General features: G+C 34.3%; 1 protein-coding gene across 5 annotated transcripts in view; it reads right to left on the minus strand.

Annotated features, from left to right (window-relative positions):
- Positions 1–21,557, minus strand: part of LOC114938007 (E3 ubiquitin-protein ligase Rnf220) — a 164,307-nt gene extending 142,750 nt beyond the window's left edge. For 3 of the 5 annotated variants that reach the window (XM_085485923.1, XM_085485921.1, XM_085485919.1), the window contains exons 1-3: positions 20,731–21,557; positions 17,588–17,701; positions 13,649–14,186 (exon numbers count right to left, since the gene is read on the minus strand). In XM_085485923.1, the coding sequence (XP_085342049.1) occupies positions 13,649–14,186; positions 17,588–17,701; positions 20,731–20,811 (733 nt within the window). In that variant the 5' untranslated portion in view covers positions 20,812–21,557. The remainder of the gene's footprint in view (positions 1–13,648; positions 14,187–17,587; positions 17,702–20,730) is intronic. The other 2 variants (XM_085485922.1, XM_085485920.1) reach the window with 1 other exon arrangement.
- Between the last annotated feature and the right edge of the window lie 4,459 nt (positions 21,558–26,016).

The raw sequence follows: 26,016 nt of genomic DNA on the forward strand, positions 1-26,016 counted from the left end.
TTTATGAGAAGGAATTATATGAGGGATCGAGAAGTTCGAAATGGTGCAAAAACTTGAACAACTTGTAATTTGACAAAATGGATAAATAAATAATATGTTTCTGCGGAGACAGTTCTGATTTATGTAACAAGTTGTAACGGCAACAGTTAGATCTAGTTTTTCATCATTCAAATTTTTGTGAATTATTATACGTTAAATTAATCTGAGTGCAATTATGTTATCCGGAGATATATAACAACCCTCGTACATATCGACCAGTAAACCTAATTTAAACTGCCATGTCGCATTCAAACATCAATGCTGGTCGGTTATGCCTAGAATATGTAATCGTTAGTTTATGGTTATTCTAAGTTAAGAATACATGGTTCGCTTAATGGTTCTTGTTCGAGGAATAATTTTTATTGGGGAAGATTGAAAAAAAACTAGCTATCAAAAATCAATTTCAAGAATCGAATTCTCAAGTATAATACTTTTGATTATACGTAATAAGAAATCTCTCTAATACAGATACGTTTAAAAATATTGTTGCTAAATGGACTTTTGTCAAATTATATTGTAGAATTGAAACAAATTTCTTTCAACAAAAAAGAAAAATCAAGTCTCGCTATTGATGTAAAGGGCGCTTGTAGTTTTTCCCATATAAAACCCGAATCAAACGAATTGAACGCGTTGCTGCCTATGTACTTATATCACGCATAAGATGACACCACAACAATTTCGATATTCCACGTGCAGACTATTTGCAGGAACGTGGTCGCGGCCGACGGCAGCTTCGAGGCCATCAGCGTCGCGGCGCGCTCGAATTTTCTCGCAGAGGCCATCCTCTTCTCGCGATAGCTGGCTAAGCTCGACGCATACGTGAGCAGCCATTCGCTCCGCAGTTACACGTGAGTTGACGTTCCGAACGTTCGGCTCGTGACAGAAATTACTAAATGCCCGGGACTGGCCGCGGTGTACGTAGGTACACGTGTGCGCGTCGCTGGATTTATACGTGTGTATATATCGCCGCCACTCGCAAATGGGACTGCGGGGGTGCGACGAGCCAGAGAAAGAGGGAGATAGATAGAAAGAGAGAGACGGCAAGCAGGGGTAGTTGACGAGCGAGAGAAGAACAAAACGACGTGTGTGCGGCGCGAAGCCGCGGACACGGCTGAAACGAGGGTGAAGGATGAGGGAGAGATGGCGTGCGCCAGCCTCGCGCGCATATTAATCTCCTCAACCGCACATCAGCCTCTCGCCGAATCTCGTTCGTTCGCGTACTTCATCTTCCGGTCCGCTAAACGCGGCTTGGCGCGGTATGGCGCATCTACGAACCGCGCGACGACGCCTGCGGCAAATTGGCAAACTGCGCAGTTTAACCCTCCTTCCTGCACGCACGACGACGTCCACCGCACCTATTTCTGCGTCTCTCTTACCCCTTCGGCACTTGTCATCGTCACGTAAACGGGCCGCGTCGATCGTGGCACGACACGCGGAACTTTCAACCACCGAAGCGAGTACATAAACGTACTAAATACATTTCTTTTTTTTTTTCAAGCGTTCGAATAAAGAGTATTGTCTGGAGAATATATACGAAATTTTATCAAATATTTTGATGCAAATGTTTTCGTTGTTCAGATGATGAACAATGAAGATGTGCAACAAGATTTAGAGAACTGAATGTTACTCGAGAATTTCAATCAATATAAATATAAGCAGTTCTGTATAGCAAAAATTTCAGAATATTGATAATGAGAAAATATGTTAGCTTGATTACATATAAATTTTTTTTATTATAAAAAAAAGATGTCACACAACTGATTGTAAACTAAAATAAAATTTCAATTAAATTGTACATTAATTGTATACATATATATACTATTATCGGGTTTCATTAAGCTCGAAATTCGGTCAAATCCACTACGAATCCAAATTAACCCTCTTCGTTACATTCATTACGAAGTCTCGTGTTCATCAAGTTACACGAAATTGGCGGATTTCGCGCAAATTTTATATTCTCCATACATGTATCATCATCCCAAATTTTTCTACATTACTTCGCAATTGACAAGCAATGGTATACCTATGGAAAAAAAAATTCCTAAACGCGCAAGAAATATTTCACAAGTCAATCGACGTTCTTCCGCAAAAGATATCTCTGCGATTGCATTACAGTCGCAGACCACTCGATGAGAATAAAATTGACGACGCGTATTAAATGAATCGAATTAATATGTGGAGGGCCATGTAGCATGAATTTAAATCAATACTTTTAATTAAAATTACAGGGAAACTCTACTCCATCCAGCGGAATACGTATGCCAAATATGTTGCATTAGCACCGAATTTCATTAAATTATGTTAAAGCCCAGTCGAATCCGCCGTGAATCATAAATTGAAATTAACGTCTTTGATTAAAATTATTTCGAGCTTTTACGTTCCATTGTGTTCCGCGCAACTGATATGTAGAATTCGCCCGTAATATAGTCGAACCTATTGTATCTTTTTACTTGAATATATACAATATTTGTGTTTAAAAGTCCAGACGGTCCAATGAGCGAATTTAAACTTGCAAGATATCGATTGTGCATGTGTGTGTGTAATGCTCACTTTATCATAAAATAATTTTTCTAATTATAGAAATATATAATATATAATATATATATACAATAACACATCATTATCTACCACATTCTTTCTGTAATTAATAAAATGATATAACACGACGAGTCTTGATGGTGAATGACGCTAAATGGCGAATAAAAAAATTTGTTTAACGTTTGCAGTTAAAAAAAATTAATTTTGCACGGCAATAATTGTAACAAAAAATGATGTATTCCAAGACTGAAAGATCGAACATAAGGATGCAGAAATATATAAAAATATATATACAATAACACATCATTATCTACCACATTCTTTCTGTAATTAATAAAATGATATAACACGAGTCTTGATGGTGAATGACGCTAAATGGCGAATAAAAAAATTTGTTTAACGTTTGCAGTTAAAAAAAATTAATTTTGCACGGCAATAATTGTAACAAAAAATGATGTATTCCAAGACTGAAAGATCGAACATAAGGATGCAGAAATATATAAAAAATATATATACAATAACACATCATTATCTACCACATTCTTTCTGTAATTAATAAAATGATATAACACGAGTCTTGATGGTGAATGACGCTAAATGGCGAATCAAAAAATTTGTTTAACGTTTGCAGTTAAAAAAAATTAATTTTGCACGACAATAACTGTAATAAAAAATGATGTATTCCAAGACTGAAAGATCGAACATAAGGACGCAGAAATATATAATAAATATATATACAATAAAACATCATTATCTACCACATTCTTTCTGTAATTAATAAAATGATATAACACGACGAGTCTTGATGGTGAATGACGCTAAATGGCGAATAAAAAAATTTGTTTAACGTTTGCAGTTAAAAAAAATTAATTTTGCACGGCAATAATTGTAACAAAAAATGATGTATTCCAAGACTGAAAGATCGAACATAAGGACGCAGAAATATATAATAAATATATATACAATAAAACATCATTATCTACCACATTCTTTCTGTAATTAATAAAATGATATAACACGACGAGTCTTGATGGTGAATGACGCTAAATGGCGAATAAAAAAATTTGTTTAACGTTTGCAGTTAAAAAAAATTAATTTTGCACGACAATAACTGTAATAAAAAATGATGTATTCCAAGACTGAAAGATCGAACATAAGGACGCAGAAATATATAATAAATATATATACAATAAAACATCATTATCTACCACATTCTTTCTGTAATTAATAAAATGATATAACACGACGAGTCTTGATGGTGAATGACGCTAAATGGCGAATAAAAAAATTTGTTTAACGTTTGCAGTTAAAAAAAATAAATTTTGCACGGCAATAATTGTAACAAAAAATGATGTATTCCAAGACTGAAAGATCGAACATAAGCATGCACGGTTTCGGCGAACACGAATCTACGAGAGTCTCGACGATGTCGATGCCGACGTCAGGTGCATCCGGGCGCAGAAGCTCGCCGGATATAAACGAGTTCGTATACACAGTATAGGAAGCTCCTCCCTCACCACGCCCAAAGCTTCACAAGGAATCTCGTCCTCCCACGTTTACAGAGGAGGATGCTTCTCTTTCTCTCTCTCTTCCTCTTCCGCCCACACTTCCTCTCCGTTCCTATCTCTTTCCCTCTCATTCAATCTTCCTTCCGGTCTAGGAGGCGGAGCTTCTATTTCTAGTGAGAGCCAGATCGTTAAACGAGCGTAGGAACGATGGGACAGAAGACGGAAGAGAGAATCACCAACACACGCACGAGAAAATCACTAAGCCCCCTCTGCGAAACGAAATATTCTCGGGGAGGATGAAGAGCGCGAAAGATACGACATCGACTGGGGAGGAAAAGGTGAAACGATCGCGGTTCCATATGAGATCGTGATAGTCAAGAAAGGAGTCATCGACCTGACGGCGAGGTAACAAATTCCCAGGGTTACATATCTATAGTACACCTATAGACGTGTTTTATTGCTGGTGACGTATAAAGATTAATTATGCAGAGTTTTCGAAACAAAATCTTTCAATCTTCTAATAAGATCCATTGATGTCAGAGAGAGAGAGAGATCTATTTGTTATTAATTTTCTTTTATTAAAAATTCGAGTATTTTACGATCTCTCTGTTTTTTTGCATAAAATAAAGATATAGATATACTAATTGCGAAAAATAATTCAATGTTTCCTATGAAATAAATCATTAAAAATTTAATGTATCATTTCATTATATACCCGGCATAATACACAAAACTAAATTAGTATATCAGATAATTATTTCATGTTAAAATTCAAAAATAATTAAAATTAATATCAAAAAATAAAATAATACCATTTATGGATACCATATCAGAAATGAAAAATAATTATGAAAGAGAAAACTTCAATCGCTTGGAATTAAATGCTCTCACGAAGGAAAAAATAAAGTCCACAACCTAACTTGAAGAGTAAAACTCTACTAAACCGTGCATCTTTTTGCGAACATCGCGTAAATTGCATGTGAGACGCAAGCTTGGCTCGCACGCGTACAAAATACACAGAAAGATAAACAAAGTCAGAAAAAGAGAGCGAGAGAGAGAGAGAGAGAGACGGAGATCGTTTCTATTGCGCAAGAATGCAGGCGGAGGAGTCTTTAGGTGTCCAATGCACATGCAGCTGTTATATAGAGCGCGATCCGCGAGCTCCGCCTAGTTGGTTGCAGTTCGGAAGGAGAAGAAGGAGAACAGCTGGGTCTCAGTTATTTTACTCTGTACTACGACACCGCCAATACTGCGCCACCTCTATTTGCCCCGACTGTCCTCCCGCTCCAACCCTCAACCTGCTTCTTCCACCTTTCTACGACGACTGTGCGCCCCGAGGAGGCGCGGCAAGTTTCACGTCGCCGCAGTTGCAGTTTTGCACCACTCGGGCCATGATGAATAGTGTCCTTCTTCATCCCCGCGCTTCTTGCGGGACTCTTTCCTTCCCCTCACACGAGTCTCAACGAGCTAACTACCCTCGCGGGATCGATTGGCGAATACTTTTCGTTCTCTCTCTCTCTGTCTTTTTTTCCTGCTCTTCGTTATTTCGATTTCAAAAATTAATTTATACCAGAGAGTTTCATATTCCGTAAACTTTTATACATTTTATATATTTTCGAACAAGTTTGTTATCTAAATAAATACGCTGACACAGGTAATTGATGAGGAAAGTAAATGGAAGCGTATATGATAAAAGAAGAACTTTTATAGCGTTTTAAAGTAACCAATCTCGGAATTAAATCAAGAGAGTAGTTATATGTATATGTATAAAGTGATGTTATCTAATATTGCACCAGACTATTCCATTGGACTCTTATTTAATTCCATTAAACATATCGCATCATTAAATTGATAGACGCGCCATGTGACTTTCAGGCAATAAAACGCAAAAACTATGCGTAGAAAATAAAATTCTTAATTGCGTCATTAACAGTCAGTTTTAATCACCGAGTATCAGTTTAGTTCTCGCTTTTACTAGGAATAAAAGTCTCAGACATGCACCGTCCGAAGTATTCCGAAACTGCACTTACGTCACTTTGAAAATTCGCGCGATTCGCTACGATTAATATAAAATTTCGTATTACTCGAGAATTAAAAATGCATGGCGACAAATTGTTTTTTCGTAAACAAAGGAGACCGGTGCGACGGCGCGTTTTTTTCCACAGCATTCAGCTTTTAATTTTATTTTTGCGCGACAGTTATACGCCACCGCGAACTCCGCGCGGAGACGCGCTAGGTGCATATGAAACGCGATACTTTTGACGGGAATTTTTTTCCACGGTTTTGCTTTATTGTTCCGCGAGAGTGATTGGTAATTGGTCGCATCGAGGTTGCGCGTCCGTTCGCAATGTCGTTCGTTCGCGAGCCGCTCCCGTCGAATACAAACGAACGCGATGGATGCAACGCGACCCATAAGGCAGACCGTGTGTTGGTACTCTTCGTCAATGGAAAAAAAATGCAATTAAAAATTTTCCAGGTAATATGGGTCACAGACTGTCCGCTCGTCCATTTTTACGCACTTCGATTCGGACGAGTCGCAAAGGGCCTCGTAGATTGCATGCATACAGTGCAATCGTTTGCATCTATGTACTATGTTTGGAACTTGTGTTATTTAAACGATCGGAAAGTAAAGAATTTTATAACTTATAGAAATCTAAGAAAAATAATAATCTTTAATTACCTATTTTTTATAAAAGTTTTCATAGAAATATTCCTAAAAGATCAATCTTCATTTTAGTCAAATCGTCGCAGTCATGGATTCAGTCTTACTTTTCCATTTTTTCTCTAAGCGATAATTATTATGTTACTCACATTCAAACATTTATTTATTTTATCTTTAATGTTCTTATCGCATTAATTTTTCATTTAATGATACAATACGCATTTCGAATTAATGAATTAAACATTATAAATAAATAATAATAATAATAATAACTATCATTATACAAGCATAATAATAAATAAAATGTACTATGTATGAAAATTAAATTTGTATTAATAGAATCATATGACTGATTAAATGCAAGCCAACGCGAAAAGTCGTATCTTAAAATAACAAAGAAACAAAATATCGAGCGTAGCGAGAGGAACCGGAGGAATCATTTGTAATTCAATAATTCCAGTTCGTTTGTAATCCGGTAATCTATACTGCGGCTCGTTATTCCTGCATCATAATGAGTTTCGCGTTACTCGCCTTTTCTCGACGCGGACAGCTGGATAATCCGCAGTAACGAATTGTTGGTTTAACCATGGCCGATGCCGAGTTATCTGGGTCGCGATATGAGCAACGAAAAAAAAAAAAAAAAAAAAAAAAAATAATAACGAAACGCATATTATCGGTAAGCAAATCCCATTCATCCCTTTTAAAAGTTGCTGTTACGAATTGCTGATGTAACGATGCATCTTTGAAAAATCGCGTAAACTAATATAGATATCATATTTTCACAAAAACATAAAAGAATATATGTATATGTGTGTATCCAGAAATGTAAATATTATATAAATAAATTCGAAATCAAGAAACATACAAAACTTATACTTTAACAGTATCATTTATGCGAGTTTTAATTTTTTTACAAGTTTTCATATTTTTATATATTTTTTAAATTATAATTTTTTTTTTAGAGACAGAGAGAGAGGAAAGAGTATATTTTATAGTAAGAGGTATAGTAAGTAGAAATTATTTTATCAAAAATAATTTTATCGAAAAATATCATCGAACGGTATTTGCCTATCATCTTTCTGGCATTTTTATCGGCAATAATTTTCTGAGACTATGAGAAATCATTGATTCGCGGTTTAAAGTGCTTTCGTGGCACGTTTACACCAGATCTCAACGGTTGCCTAATGGTCCTCTCACGCAGCCACCGTAAAATAGAGAAATCATCGTAAAAGCGGCCAACGACGCGACCACCCTTCCACGCCGCCGTCGAAACCTCGGTAAGCGGGCGAAATTTGATTACTAAATAATTCGTACGACGTGATAGTAAATCGTGGGTGCCGACTCGCTCTAAGAATACAAATGAGGGAAACTTCTACACGCGCATTGTTGAATGTGTTCGAGCATCACTCATTTGAAAAAAAGCTACAGCTTGAAATATTGTAATTATTTTAAAAAGTATAATAAAATTGTATCATCTTGTGTGTTATAGATAAATTATATCTCTATACGTTATCAGTAATAATAATTAATCAAGAGATAAAATCTGAAAAAAATTCTACTTTTAAAGTTTGTTCGTTCTAAACATTTATATAAATTATACAATTTAAAATTAAATCGATTATTTCAATACTGCAATATTAATACTAATATTAATTAATACTAAGTTGAATTTAATTTTGTGATATAATAAAAATTGTTTTCTCTCTCTCTCCTTTCTTATATGCTACTTCATATATAAAGTACGTTGTTTTAATAAAATTAAATAGTATCTGAAATATTTCACAGTAAAAAATCTTCCACATAAAAGAATTAAACAATGTTCCACTGCTATTATTTAATAGATAAACTGAAGGGACATTAATTTCCAATCGATTTACTGCTATAGCAATTACGCGCGTTACACGCAAATTCGATTTTACCCCGTTCGCTCGATTGCTTAACATAGTTGCAGCATCACGTCTGCGAGTATTTATACTATATCTCATTGGCGAAGTGGTACATCAATTCAGTACCAACGACATACGCGATGTTTCGTTAACGATAAACGTTATTGGCCAATAGTGATTTAGTGGCGGTCGGTGAAAATGCATTCCTATTAAAGAATGATTGACATAACTGACGTTTATACAGCCTTTTACCTATGACGTACGACAGTACGTCGTAACGGTTGCTATATTAACTGCTTTCCTCAAGAAGCTATAATTTACGTATCGCGCGATGCACCGTCTTGATGCACCGTACGTGTATTAACCCCCTTCACACTTTGATCATTTTGTTTGATTTCTTGCTGATAGCAATGCATTTTCTTATACATGCGCTTACGGCGAAATATCACTTGACATTCTAATTTTTTAATTTTCTTTATTTATAGTATAATAAAAGAAATGAAAAATCTTCTTTTATAACAGTGTTACTTCAATATTAATTTATTGCACGTAATATTGCATTTACTTCAATATTAACTTTTCATATTCTGAGATTTTATCATTAACTTTCTATTCCTACAGTAGTTGTGTATGTTATACATATGTATACTTGCATATAATATAAAAGAATCATATATATAATTATGTAAACTTTTCTTTTGATAACAAAAATTTAAAGATATTCTAAAAAAATGTCCTATATGCATGTATATCGTACAATCTATTATTGTAACTGAATGCTACATGTAAAAAAAGATTATCTAAAGATTTTTCTCGATACAAGGAGAATTTTCTCTTAAAATTTATCCTAAAAATCATCGTAATCAATCATAGGACAATATGATATTGAAAGAATTTTATAAGAATTTCTCTCATTAATAGGTATTTACCATAATAAAAAATATTAATATCCACCACAATAAGATACAAAGTAGGTTCGATTAATTTCACTATACGTACGTAGTAAAATGTACATATTAATATTTTTTATCGCGGTAAATATCAAAGAAACTATTATAAAATTCTTTCAATAGGTATCATATTGTCCCAAAATTACCATGATTTATCATAGGATAAATTCTAAGGGAAAACTCTCTCCGTGTATAGTGTGTAGAAATATAATGCGGTAATGAATAAGCCATGCAAACAATTTTACATATGATTCAAAGATTTTTATTTTGAATTTCACTACGTGTGTGAAAACGATTCTCGGAAAAGAGATTCGCGAAAAATTGCGTGAACGTAAATACGCAAAACCGACAAAACGATGTCATACATTCGCGGCGGGTTAAAAATCACGACACTTCCGGTTTACGTTCGCCATTTCATGACCGTCATCCCTCGTCGAGACACGAGAGCGCGGCGTTCCTATGTTATATTACTACCGCATATTTATGCGCGCGTAAAAAAATACACGCGCGGATAACGCGCTAATACACGCGACCCTTCGACCATTCCATGTGTGCCGCGCCCCTATGATGCATCATGCGCTTTTACGTGGGGAAGTGCCTTTTTAAAACGACCGCGTACGTTGAAAACAAACCCTGATGTTTTTTTTTTATTTTCAAAATTATCAATGATTTTTTATGACCCTTGATACCGTTTAGACTTTGTTTCATAACTTTTCACATTACATATCCATTTTATACGGGTGCAATTTTGGTGACGCCATATGAGAATTGCAAATTCCGGAACGTAATTAAAAACAGCAATAACAATATAAAAACGTAAAATAAAACACAGCGAGAAAAAAGTAATTGTATTAGTATGATATTTTCCGAATATGCACGATGGTTCATCAGAATTACTATAATATCTATAGATACGTATAAAAAAAAATCAATCTCTTGTTCTATATTATTTTTGTATGTAACGTCTCCAATTATATCTGATTTGTTTCGTGTAATATCCCGATATAAAAATCGATATGAAATCAATTGATAGATATAGAAAAATATAGAGTTACGCGCATATTATTCTTTCTTTATTCGTCATACATATTATACATGAATTCTTCCGCGGTTCGCGGATAATAAGTTCGATTTGCATCTTTGACAAAACTGCAACTGTGCGATGCTACCGTAGGCACGGACGAGAGAGAGAGAGACAAAGAATGACAGGGGAATGAGAACGGAGGGAGAACGTGGGTGCACGGAAATACAGATATTTGCCAGGAAATTGATAACTCGAATAAACTCGTCGCAAAACATTCAAACAGGCTGCCAAACGGTACGATTGCACACTCCAACCCCCGGCTGCGAGCCAAACACCGCATATCCCTCCCTCGATAGAACGGCTGTACATACGTCCGCGGGAGTGATGCGAGCACGAGCGATACAATACGCATATTACTTGTCCACCTGTATTCTCCGCACCGACGAACTGATTACGAACGGATTTGCTGGACGATTTTATTTCATTTTTTAGTCGAAAGTTGTCAGCCGATCGAACTGTGATTATTACTAAACAGCGATTACTAATAAATAGGGAATCGCGATTACAGTAATTGTCGTATATAATAATCAGATGAAGGTGTAAAAATACTTTGTACACATTTTCAGAGACAAGAGAAAATAATATCTATTATGAAAAAAGATTATGATTTCTTTTATCTTTAATAACTGTTCTCAATAATCGTCACAATATTGAAATTGTTGAAAGTATCATAGATAGGTATATGCTGACTCATAGAAATCTACCTGGCATATCTTCCTACTGATAATAAAATTCAGAAACGATAATCATTATTGAAACAATGATAGTCGATTATAGCAACTTGTGGATGCAGTCAAACACACGCGCGTTACAAACGCGAGTCAATATTAACTCGATATTTTTGCCGCGCCATTAGAGTCAAATAAACGCAATGTAAATTGCGCGATACAGTCGCGTATGGTTATTTGCCATAAATAGCGATGAAGCACGAGCGCGAGCGTATGTCAATCGCGTCTCACGTTCACGAAGCCGCTCAAAAAGGGCGCGAGTGTGTAATGAAAATACCGCACTATGTGGAGTATAAAATAGGTATGCGCGCGGCCAATTCGCATAATAGCGTCGACATTCGAGATATCAAACAATATGTTAATAATGTATCCGCGGCACCGATTCGCGGTGGCAATAAATAGTAAAGGGAAAAGGACTTCAAAAGAAATTCGATTCGATTGGAAATATTTTATCTATTTACACTGACAAAATTTGTTAACTTGACTAAACCTTTAATTCAACTAAATATTACTTGTTTGTTAATTGAACATATAAAAATACTTTAATTAAATCTAACAAAACGTACATTTGACTTCGATACTGATGTATGTTCAATTAACAAAATAGTAATTTAGTTGAAAAGTTTAGTCAAGTTAACAACATTTTTTAGTGTATAGATGAAATAATGCAGCACAGAAGCGACTATAACTTTTTTTAAAACATTTATAAAGGTACACTTGTTTTCACCAGTAAGAACAAATCTGTATATCCGAGATGTGAACACAATAATTTTCGCAATTAGCGAGAAATTTTTCGCAATAACTGTTTCCTGTTGCGCGACGCAATAAGGTGTATATCGCCACAAAGTCGGTATCGACTAATTAGCAACGTGCTAACGTCTCCGCGTCGAGGGAAACGCGAAAATAAAAAAAAAAGGGAAAAACGGAGCCAAAGGGAGAGATTCTCCGTGTGTCTCCAACCCCTTTTCTCTTTCGCAATCAAACGAAAATTAGCCGCTGAAAAGAGAGCGAACTGACCATCGTGCGCTTTTTCGCCGACGGTTTATTTGCACAGAGAGAAGCCAGAAATGTATAAAATTTCATCACGAAGATGCTTGGTTCGCGACCCGATTCTTTTTATCTTAAAAGGAAGGAAGGAAGGAAGAAAAAATATATATATCCTATTATATATTATGTCATTTCTCATAAAAATGAGAACCAGAAAATAATTCCAAATTCATAGCTTGCATGGTAAGAAATATATTAATCATTTTAATCAAGATTATAAAAAATACTTATAATAAGTATGCCTGTAATAATTATTTCGTTTCATATATCGAATACTCCACGCGACATAAAGAATTCACATTATTTAAATAATAGTTTATCCGCTATTCTAAATCCAGATGAAGAATATGGGAAAAAGTAGGCGACGGCGTCGCCGCTAAGGGAAAAATGGATGGCTCTATCTTTCAGTAATTAAGATAGCCAAGAAAAATAAACAAATGCGCGGCAGAAAGAGCAAATGAGAGAAAGAAAGAGGGTGGTCTCTTTCCGCGCGTTTTCCGGACTGTCCGTGGTGCAGCTGTTACGTCGCCAGGGGCTCAAATAAACGACTTAGGTAGATTAAGCATACAAATCTCGACGACTCGGCTCGTCGTATAATCGGCCTTAACCCGTCTGTATGTCGGGGTCAACTGGAAAAATATACGGGGTGTCTACCCCGGTTGCCGGCAATTCGAGAAAGATTGCAATATGTTCAAGAATATGGTGCGTGTTTCTTTCGCTTATCTCCTAAGATATATACTTACTCGACGTATGTTTCGAAAGTTTTGGATACATTGTAGTTTATTCAGCGGGTCAAATGTTATGATAAAAATCCGTGTAATTATAGATATATATATCTTTGAAATTATGTCAATAAAGATATTTAATCTAAGTATCTCGGAAAGAATATTCTCAGATTTTCTCACAACGATATTTCATTAATTTATTAACGCAAAGAATAGTGCCGTGCATAATGAATACTGATATTAAATACTAATATTAAAAATGAATGCATGAACCGAAAAATGATCGATAGAAATCAAATTTTACGCACAAGATAGCAAGTGAAAATCATATGTAATAAATATATATCAAAAATTGACGTGAATGAAAAATCGTTATAATATACCTCGGATTACATAAAGCTAATATCGTAATGTATCGATCATTACTCGTTCGAGAAAAGCAAAAAAAAAGGCATGCATAAGGGTGACACGCAGCACTCACGTCTGTACGGTCGTCCCTCCTCCGGGGTGGATCGCTCGGTGTTCTCGGATCCGGGTGTGGCGTTGGCGTCACGGTCCTCTTCATCGGGAGTCGCACCGCGATTCGGCACGGAACCGGTACCGGTGGTACCAGTTGGTGAGCGGCTCGCGGAACCAGCCGGACTCTGCGGCCCGCCGACTTCCTGGCCGGCCGCGGCGACGGCGGCGGCCGCGGCGGCCGCCGCACCGGAAACGGACACCACCGCGCCCCCGCCCGCGCCCGGCAGGGACGTGGGTGAAAACATATTCGACATGCTGGAGAGCGAGCCGATGCTGGGCAGGCCGCCGTTTCCCGGCACCGCGCCGTTCCCGGTCTCGACCTTGAGGCACTTGCTGGGGGGCGCGAACGCGGACGGCACCAGGGGCCGAAAGCCGCCGAAGGGTAGTCTATGGTCGAGCGGGTGCAGGAACTGCGGTGGCAAATGCAGCATGTGATGCAGCCCGTAGCCCAGCGACGCCGCCGTGCTGAAGGGCACCTGCAGATCCTTCGAATCGGTTACCTGAAACAAGCGCGAGGAAACCAACATTAGGAATTAACCAAACAAACTAATATTTCTGAATCACGAGAGTGTTGTAAGGATTAGTGAAAGAAGATAAATAGATTTTATAAAGCGAGAAGACGCAAGCATTTTTCTTAGTTATAATTCTTTCCTAATTAATATTTGTAGAATATTGGGGTGAATCGATAAAAGGTAGGTATAGCTGTAATATGTGGAGAGTAAAGTTAATCTAAATAAATTATATATTCAACTATTTTTAAATTATAAAATAATTAGAGAAAGATTTAGATAACACTTACTTATTGAGATAATTTCTATTAAATATTTCATATACAAATATTAATAAGATATATATATGTACTTAAATTTTATAAATGGTGCTTCATATTTAATCACATGCAAGATATTTCTTATCTTTCTCGTTCATTATTAAATTTTATAATCGATCATCAATTACAAGCTTTTTTGTGTCTCTCTTTAATATCTAATTTCCTATTAATTTTACTGGCACACTGACATTTGCAGAAGCACTTTTGACGTTCACTCCCGCTTCCCGAGAAACTATGCTCATATTATCGAGTTCGATAGTACAAGTTTATACCGTATGCGCGATGAGCGGAAAAATGTTTGAATCGCGTAACTAGATAGCTCATTTGCAGCATGTGGGTATTTCCGTGCTTTCAGCTACATCTGAATGGCATATAATATCAAAGCAACGTGGCGGTATACTGTTAATAACGCAAAACCACCGTGTTATAATAATCCGTCAAAACCTGAAGCTCTTCTCCCTCCACCCTTCCATCTCATGACTCCCCTTTACATCCCGGTATGTCGGTTGTATCATTCAATTCGCCGTGATTGACGAGTCTATTAAGCCGCATACTGAATGCTCGGTTGAAGCATCTACGTATTGGGTTTTGTAACATTTATAATGTCAGAATTATCGGACCGTTATTAAATGTAGCCGAAGTAATAACGGCACATTGTTCTGTGCATCGACTTCTCGGGAAACGATGTGAGTGTTTTAACTATTGGTACGAGTACATATATCACGAAGTAACATAATATATTTCATCAGGTATCTAGAAAATTATTTTTCAAAATTATCGTAAAATCAATTTTGCAGTGCATTTTCTAAAAATTTAACAGATTTGGTTTCAAAAGTAAGTTTATTCACTCGTTTATTTTCGGTCTTTCGGAATTTCACTGCACAATCGTGTTTTAAATCATGAATTTTTTTTGAGCAAAACAAGATTAATTTTTTTCTCAATACAAACATTAGACACAGCTATGCAGTAAGTTTGCATAAGATTGTCACAAATTTATTTAAACGCAAAGTGTGAAACACTACTGGTCAGCATAAACCGCGCGACTATAAGGGAACGAAACGGAAGTATGAAATGATTTTCATCGGCCAGAACGGACAGCCCGCAGTTTCCGGATAAACATTTCATTCGGCCGATAATGACGCGGGCGATGAGTTACACGCGCGGGTATTAGTACGCGCCGCGATTAGTTTATTATTCTTTTATACAGGGAAATGAGGTTCGCGTTCGCCGACCCGACATATATGCGCCCGTGGTCCAATCAGTGATTTATTAGATATTCATTATTATTTTAATTGCGGCCCCTGCCCTTTTTTCGCGACCCGACGCGACGCGCGCCGCTTGCATATTTGCAATAATCTTTTATCATTTTTTTTTGCTCGCGCGCGCCCACGGACGGCAAAACACGAGCTATATTTTGTCACCGTGCCATCGCAATTAGGTTCGCCCCAAAATTATCTCATTTTTTAACGATGCTGAATTTTGATGCAACCAGTTATCTCGCTGTCCTCCTTGTTCTACTGCTTTCTATGCCGTATCTACCGTTCCGCATCTGCACGTGTTTTATCCGGACCCCGATTGATGTTCCGCACGTATAAAAAATATTCAAGCGTTTAAAAACACTGTGGAATACGCTTATAATTAACCGCGATGCCCATTCGTTAAATGTTTGCGGCAATCACAGTTATGAGATATAGATGTGTGTGATATATAAAATCGTAAAAGAATTTTGTTATTATCGGGGAGTTTAATAATGATATTTCCTGTAATTCGTTATCGATACGTTTTCGATTGTAGTATATAAAATTTATTTTAAAATTACTTGCAAAGAAGTTAATCTGATTTCATATTTTTATATATAATACTTTAATAGAATACTATTGTATCATTTTTATTAATAATTAATTCTCCTAAAATTAATAAATATTTCACAATTATATTTTGCAAAAACAATATGGCTAATTTTAGTTGTATATTCTGTATCGCTGCTTTCAAACACCGATGAAAATACTTACTGTTTTTCTAAATATAAATTTTATTTTTTATCACTAATGCTGATCATATATTATACAATAAAATCGTAATGTACAATCTACATATTTTTCTTCATTATCATAAAATAGAATATATTTAACAAATAAAAGCAATCATATTTAATGAATTATAAGTCTACAATTTGAATTTATCTTTCTTGATTAGATTTTTTTCACTTTTTATAATTGTTATTTTTAAATAATAAACTCTTCTTAAAAATAATAATTACTTCTTAAAGACAAATTCAAAAAAGAGATTCGACAGAAGATTGCACATTACTGATTTAATATTATCTGTTAACATTATATCAAATATTCACATTTATACATGTATTATATATGTACAACTAAATTTCTATTTATTGCACATATTAATTAGTATTCGCATGCAAAAGCGACAGACATGCAAAGCAGAATAGAGATATTAATTTGAGTTATTCGATGCGTTTGTTGAAATCAGTTGAAATCTAGCAATTATTTTTTTATTTTATATATATTTTTCAAGAGTGTTGTTTTTCTGAAAAAAATATACACATATATATATATATGTGTGTATTGACGTGCGTGTTCGCGTCAAATATGATACGCTTGAATTACCGCAGTATAGTTTCGTTGCATACAAGCGATATAAGCGTGAAAATAATTTTATCCTTTACATTCTCCGATAAATTCTTATCAACTACTTAATAATTATACGGGTTCGAATAATTTTTTCAGTAATTTAATTATGCAATTCTACGCGTTGGCGTAATTTTATGATATAATAAATATTATATTGGATATAACGCGGAATCATACATTCAATTTAAATTGAAATGAATGAATATTTAGATGATCATATTCATAGCACACATAATCATGTTTTCTTACTCACAAGAACATAAAATTTTTTTAGAGCACAAGAAACTCAAAATGCATATCTGAAAGGGTTAAGTCGCCTTTCAATGCGTTACAGGTTAACAAAATGCAATGTAAGCGCAAGTATAAGTGCAAGCTGATGCGGAAGTTTAGGCGTAAGGGTAAGGGACAATGGGACACTAACTTGTGGATTGAAGGGTCTTTGCATTCTCAGGGCCTCAGGCAGCCCTCCGGCCTGAGAGAATACGACCAGAGACGGCGGCGGTAGGTGATTCGGTACATATGCAGAATTATCCATCTAAAACATATATCGTCGTTTTCTTCCTTCTACGTGTGTCTCATCGATTAATCGTTTCCCTATTCTAAATATTCGATCGATATCGACGCAAGAAACCCGAAGAGAATTTCGTATAAATTAAATCCCGTCTCAGAAACATATGAAATACGCAAAAAACGATAATCGATAAACGATGACACTTTATCGATCGTATTTATATCGGCTAATTAATGATTATTATTGATTAATAATTGGATTTATAAATTAATCATTGATTGAACTATTCGCGATTTATGGTGGTAGATATGATTATGAATAGATTATCTGACGTGTGCGATTTACTTTTATGCTTCTCGATGGATGAATTTTTTTTTCTTTAATTTTTATTTTCATTTTTTAAATTTAATATATGTACATTTTTTTATAAATTTGATGTGCATATGACTATTTTCTCAAGGTATTCAACAGAAAATTCAATATATCTTCAAAAGCTTATTAAATGCATCTCTTTTGTTTGACCTTTTGCCTATTAACATATTGATAATTATTAAATTATATTAATTTCTGATAAAATACATATTAAAAATATTAATATTTGTTTATTTGCAAAGTTTTAATAAAATCGTGTACTTTATATGTAATATTAACATATATTGTACTATTTATTATCTTGTTTTATTTTCAAAAGAATAATATTTTATTTTTAAAGAATAATACACATAAGCGAGTTTGATATAGATAAATTTGCTTTCTTATAAACTTCTCTAAACTTGTTAATGTTTTACTTGTCTTTTTTTATGATTTTTTTAAATGTTTTGTCGAAAATGCAATAATACGAATTTTATAATTTAAATGTAAAATCAGTAACAGAAATCATCGATCGAGAAGTAAATTCGAAAGATTAGCTCGCTCATCAATGAGAATTACGTCGTGGCACATTAATTACATTGATGAGAATTACGTGTTTCCTCTGAGAGCAAAATGTAATTATAATCTTATTTGATTTCACTTTACAATGAAAACAATTCAATTAAATGTGAAATAGCAAAGTAAAATCAATAATAATTAATATTTCTGAATGTGTGAGAGAAGATGTGTATCCGTGAAATATAATAAAATTTCCAGAATCTTAAATCACTTTTATGATACGTGCAATTATTGCAATTAATTGCAGTTAACTTTTATAAAAATTATCTGAAAAATCTAATTATCTTAATCAAATATTAAAAGTATTCAAAAGTTTTCACTCATTAATCTATAGGTTTTGAATTCTTCATCGTTATCAATAAAATCTTTTAACTTAAAATTCTTAATTTTAAACATTTTTATTGTTTAAAAAATAGCATAATCAAAGCGCGTAAAATGCACAAAAATGAACAATTAAAATACTTAAAAAGATTATATAATAGCAAAAATATTCAACAATTTTGAATACAACGATTATTCCTGAATTATTTCTGAAAAATGAACAAGTACGAGCAAATGTGCTCACTCGATATTTTCGTTCACAAAACGCAATTTAATGGAACACATCAGTGTATCGTGGCATGAGATCGCGGTTATACCATGTGTATCATTAATTATCGCGATTGTCAATTAATCACTGGTGTTGGATCGGGTGTCGACCCGCCAACAATTTCTGCTACTTCTAATCTTTCAACCAGAAAGCTATCGAATTCGATCCCCGAGTAATTGCGATCGATGTCAGGCCACCTTCTCTTTTGTGGCGTGCGATCGAACGATTGTGCGCCGATAGAAAAGACCGTGTATGACAAACAACAATAAACGATAAACGACAAATATATCAGCAGGTCATGTACGTACTTAAATGCTCATTTTCAGGCTAGCAATCGAATTCAATTACTTGTACAACTTCATGAACGATTGACAAAAGACATTAATTTCTTAATTATTGTTATAGATTTATTTTCATAAAAATATTATAAATACTAACTTTATCAATTTATTAACAATATTGCATGGTCAAAGTATTGTATTAAAAGTATGTAAATAAATAAATATTCACCATCTTATCATTTTATGCATAATATGATAAAGATAATCGAAGCGATAACTAATTGAAAATGTTATTTTAGTCAAACAGACATGAATCCACTTCACATACAAATCCTTTTATCTCCCCTGTGAATATTGAAATGCGCTTATGCAATACTTGTGCAAAATTTCTGAGTTATAAAACGTATTGCGTAATGTTTGCTGTATATTTATATATTTCTGACATCAAACCGTTATAATAAAAAATCAATACAAGATACTACAAAATAAGTAGCTAAACATTAAGAGCATATTCTCTATTCACTGTAAAGATGAAGAGTTATATAAACTTTTTTATAGAAACTTGTTTTTATTCTTACAGTGAGTATGCTTAATGCTTGACTATTTATTTCTGAAATTTACATATTACTGAAGATTACACAATTTTAATAACGTACTACCTTTAATTATAAAGTGACTAGTACACACACATATCTCTTGTCAATCGTTCATAAATCAGCTGATTGGTATAGCTCTATCAATTGAAATTTATCTAATCAGCTAATATATACGACTGATGTTAAGAAATTAGCGTAATCGAATATAAAAATTTGCATGATGTGACACGTACAAATAGATATTTAAAATATTTTTATATAACATTTCCTTCCAATCGATAACATCCTCATCGCAATTACTCCGCGTCATTTTCGTTAAAACGTTTCTTCTAATTCCAATTAAATATATGAAACTAAATATATTAAACATTATGTAAAATCCATTTTTTATACAAAAATTTGGATGATCAACGATATTCTCATCACTATTAATATGCGACACTTTTTTGTCATAACATTTGTTTACAAATAAGTACATAAAACTTGAAAAAATCAAGTAAACAGTGTCCACTTTTAAAGAGACTATCTTTTTGCAAATTCAAACCACGACGTCCTCTCATTTGCCCGAGCGACGAAACAGCGAACACGCGACACGCGACGCGGACTCGAGATCAGAAGCGCGCGACTTTCAGACGCAAAAAAAGACATGTTGATCACCATGCGTGCGCGTACGTTTTCCTCGTGTGCACTGAGAAACTGGTGCGCGGCTAGCCGCGGCGTGCGGCTGTCCGAGAACATTCACAGAACCTCACAGGGCCCGCTGCTCGTCTCCGTCGCTGCGCATTTCCACCACGAGACGCGAGTGCGACAACTTCGATAACGATAACATCAACAACGGCGATGATGATGATGACGACGACGGCGGCGATGAGACCTCGCGGTGCATCATCCTCCCGAACGTTCCCGGTGTTTCGAAAAACGCGCGTCCGCCTAACGTCGCTCCACCTAACCCGCAGCAGGCGTGCGCAACGTCTGTCAATCGTCGACACGAGGGTCACAAAAATCCGCGCCGTCCGACAGGTGAACGACGACCCGTCCTTTCCCGCCGAAAGAGCTCGTCGTCCGCGATCGTTCTGTCGTGAAATCAACGCGCGACACCCTGGCAAAGCGTACAACACGGCGTGGATAGCCGCGTTCGAAAATTCAAATCCGCCGCGCCGCGTCCCGCCACTACGATCGACAGGTCCGTCGACCTAACCTCAACCGCGGCTGCGGTGTCCGCGACCAGTACCTCGACTGGCGATCGGTATCACCCCCGTACGGGTTGTGTAACGCACTGCTCGCGTTAAGAGTCAGGTGAATGAAAGAGCGAGAGAGAGAGAGAGATAAAGATAGACAGAGAAAAGGAGAGAGAGAGGGGGAAAGAGCAAGACAGAGAATGACAGATCAAGGAATACGAGCGGGCGAAGCGAAAGAGAGGGAGAGAGAGGATGCCGCCTGGCCCGTGCGAGCAACCTCGTGGACATGCGAGTGCAGACTGATTGGAGCGTGGAGTGTGAGGGTACTTACCCACGAGTCGCGAGATCGGTGGCGGTGGCGGAGGCGAGGAGGTAGAGGCGTGGAGGCACCGACCGGCGGCGGCGGCAGCGGTGGTAGCAGCGTGCGCGTGTGTTTTCGCCGCCATGACTGGCGCCACCGTAGTGACTTTCGGTGGCCCGATGACGCGCACGCGTGACCTGCGCAGTCGCGCGCTGCGCAACCACGCGCGACGCTCTTCGGGAGGCTCAATCGCGCACAGGACGCGCAGCCAGCAGCATTATCCTTGCGTTTCGCTCTTGTACCTTTCAATTTTCACAGCGTTTCGTACGCATTCTGCGATGTGCCACTCCAAGTTGTTCCGCATTGATTTCCTCATTCTCTGACAGCTGAAATACACACCAGTCCAATTAAGCATTACATAATTATTCATATTTTACTTATATATTTGACACTTGGATTCTTATATATGAATAATGAACGCTATGCATATGTTACATGAAACATTATAGTTTTTTTCTTACAGTAGAAAGGATATCTTTGTCAGATTTCCATGAGATCTCTAAATAATTAAAAATTTCTCACATACATATATTATAATTCCAGCGCTTACAATTAGTTAGATTGGAGTAAAGAAGAATATTTAAAATAGATACAATTATTGTACAAAAAATATATAAAAGAAAAAAAAATTATTTTAAGATAAATCAAATTATAATGTATCGATTATAGAAATTTGTGAAAATTATTGAAGTCTCTTTTCATAATTTAGAATAACATATTAGTTTAAAATTATAATAAGTAATCAGTTTTCTATTACTGTAAAGAAATTGAAACCAACATTAAGATGCGTGTATATAAAAAAATACTCTTTATCTGATGCTTAAAAAATTATCGCAAAAATAATTTTCTTAGAATTAATTATTGTTTCAATTATTACAAATAAATTTTTATAAAAATTATATTTTTATAAAAATTTATTTCCTTTAAATACAATAATATATATATGTATGTATGTGTGTTTGAAATTCTATTCGAGTTTTTTGTATGCTCACTAACACACTAACACATAACACATCGAAAATTAATTAATTGAATTACTGTCTAATATTATTAATTAATAAGTCCATGTATGGCTTCTCCCGACGGGATCAGATTTCGAAACTATGAACTGTTTATGAAAACAACTGCCGAAAATTTATCAGCAAACTAACTATAATAATACTTCAGTTAATAATTAATAATTATTAATATGTACGAAATGTATCGTATATATATAAACGTTACTAATCGCACATCTCGTATAACAAATTGTCTCGAAAAGTCCTAAAAAAAATGTTTTCTACATTTTCATATACTGGCCGCGTCATCTAGTGGAAAGTTTGAAAATTATATTTACTTATTCAATTGGTCATAATGAATACATATAATCAATATTTTGTATACACGCAAGTGCATATAAAAATAGACAATTTATTATTAAAAACTCGAACTAAATCAATACTACAAATAACAAGATACAGCATATATGAATTTTTATGGCATTTATTAAATAATTTGGAGAATTATTTTTGCAATCTTACTTCAAAACTATAATCATCTAAACTAAATAAACTTTTCTCTCTTTTTATTATCCGTTTACAAATACTCTCATTTTAATACTATATTACCTATTCTTAGAGCAAGTCGTAAAATAGCATTCATGGCGCTCTCTCTGATCAAAAAGCAGAAATAACTATACAGGATGCATTCCACTTAACGCCCACAATGCTCCCAAAATTATTTCATCTTTGTTGTTCATTTGAAATTAAACAAAGATTGATAATATTCGCGAGCGTCACGTTGAACGTTAAAAGAACGCACCCATAACCGATAACATATGCAACCTGTTATCCACGATAAAATTGAAAGATTATGACAATTATCATATAAAAATAATATTAATTATAAAAAATGTATAGAATTTTTAAACATTATTTGCAACACAATGTAATTTTGAAAATGTTTAGAAACTATTATTAATTAGTCATCTTATCTACTATCCTATATTTAAACAAGATATAGTTTTCTATGCGTTATACACTAGACAATATATTTTTATTTTTTTATAATAAAAAATATATACACTTTTGTGCCCATATGTTTTAGTTATATTTGTTTATTATCTCGTTGATTTACCAATACATAAGAAAATTATTTTTATAGTTATTAATTATTTTGTTAATTAAAATATTGTTCCTTTTTCGTTGGAATATACGATATCATTAATATATTCTTATATCGTTAAATATTATTAAAACTATTTCTCCTCAAACATATAATTAATCCATTTAATATTATTTTAAATGAAAAAAGCGCATATATTAATACCTCGCTGCTTGTAGAGTATATATAATATCATATTATATACATTACCATAAATGACATAAGTAATAATATATATGTATAATTCTGTGCAATTGTTGTAAGAAAAAAGTACAATTTTATACAGCTAATATATTAGAAAAAAGCACGATTGAATTAAAACAGAATATATATCACACAAAACTGAATTATTGGAAAGTAATTATATTAAAAAGTATATATATTAACATAATTATATTGGAAAGTATTTTATCCAATATATTTTTTCAATAAACATTTAAAGAATGAAGAATATAAGAGCGACATGTTTTCCGATTTTTTATTTCTCTCTTCTTATAAAGAATAAAATATCGTAAATATTTTATATTCTTCACACATATACATGTATATGTGTGCGTGTATATATATATATATATATATATATATATATATATATATATATATATACATATATTATTAATATGTATCAATCAACAAATCAAGGATCTTATTTATATTAAACAATTTTACTTTTCTTGACATTTCCTATGATAAGAATATTTATATACATATAGGCGATATTTATTTTCAGTAATTTTATTAATAATTAACTCACTTTAATAATTGCAGCTATAATCACGTAGAATTTATTTGACAGAATTATTGCACTACGCGACGCGACAAACGTCACAATGGTCGCGCGAAATTCACTCGACGGACCTGTCGCACTACCGACGCGCCGCGACAAAACGTCACGATGGTCGCGCGGAGTTCAGTTGACGGAAATGTCGCACTACCGACGCGACGCGACAAAAACCATCACGATGGTCGCGCGGAGTTCACTTGACAGAATTGTCGCACTACCGACGCAAAAACGATATTATAATAATAATTCAACAATCGCCCGATACTTTTCTCGGCACTCTCGACATTATAAGATTATTTGCAAGCAATATTTACTTTTAGAAACTAAATTTGAGCAGCTAATTTGATGAATAACATTGATGCATGTCGTCGCATATTTACACTACATATGTATAAATATAATACAATAATCGCCCGAAAAATTTTTCTTCGGCACTCCCGTTACTAAACATTTATTTGGAAATGATATTTGTTCTCAATAATATGAATAATTATATCTCACATATGACGAGACAAGTAACAACTCTACCCTATACTGCGGCATCATATCATAATTATGGTTATAACACTCGCGACAGTAATCACGAATCAATTAATTCTATTCCTTCAACATTTACGACACTTACGACACTCGATCGCGATACTTACAACGCCCGATCGCGATTATATCCGCACGATAAAACGCGATAAAACTCCAATGCCGCAAGCCACAAGTGATCGCGCGCGAAATGGTTGCGGAAACGACTAAATATCTCAACTTCCGACTCGCGGTTCAATATGGCTGCCATGACGTCATGACGCGCGGGATTCAAATGACACTTTTTATGAAACGGTAATATTAAATTATTATTATATTAAATCCGATTATATTTTGATTATTTTACAATAGGATTAGAATATTAATATATAATATTAAAAATACATTAATAATAAAATAGATATTAGTATAAAAAATGTATAATGTTATAATATTAAATTATTAAAAATAATTAAAAAATTAATAAAATAAATAAAAATATTATAATGAAAACTTTGCATTATCACAACAAAGGAGTAATTTTATATTTAGCGATGTAATAAAAAATTGATTAAAATTTTATATTATTATTATATTAAAGTGCAAATTAGCAACTTACACACTTGCAATTATACGATTTGAAATATACTTTGGTTATTAATATATACATATATGTAATTGTTTTATTTCACAATAAAGTTGTAATTATCATTTCTTTAAACACTTAGAACAAAAGTTTTTTAAATTAAATTCTAAAATATCAAATATCATATTTTCATACATCTTTTTTGTAATGTAAAGACTCTACACATTTTATTATACTAATATTTCTATTTAGCAGATATTTTTTAATTAAACTAATGGCAAATCATGTCAAAAATTTATGTAAATAAATTATTCTTCTTTCATAAATGTTAATCTTAAAAATTACAAAGTATTTAAATGATTTCCTAAGAAGTATA

The sequence above is a fragment of the Nylanderia fulva genome, unplaced genomic scaffold (genome assembly GCF_048542155.1).
Source record: "Nylanderia fulva isolate GAGA-0341 unplaced genomic scaffold, ASM4854215v1 Scaffold4, whole genome shotgun sequence".
NCBI lineage: Eukaryota > Metazoa > Arthropoda > Insecta > Hymenoptera > Formicidae > Nylanderia > Nylanderia fulva.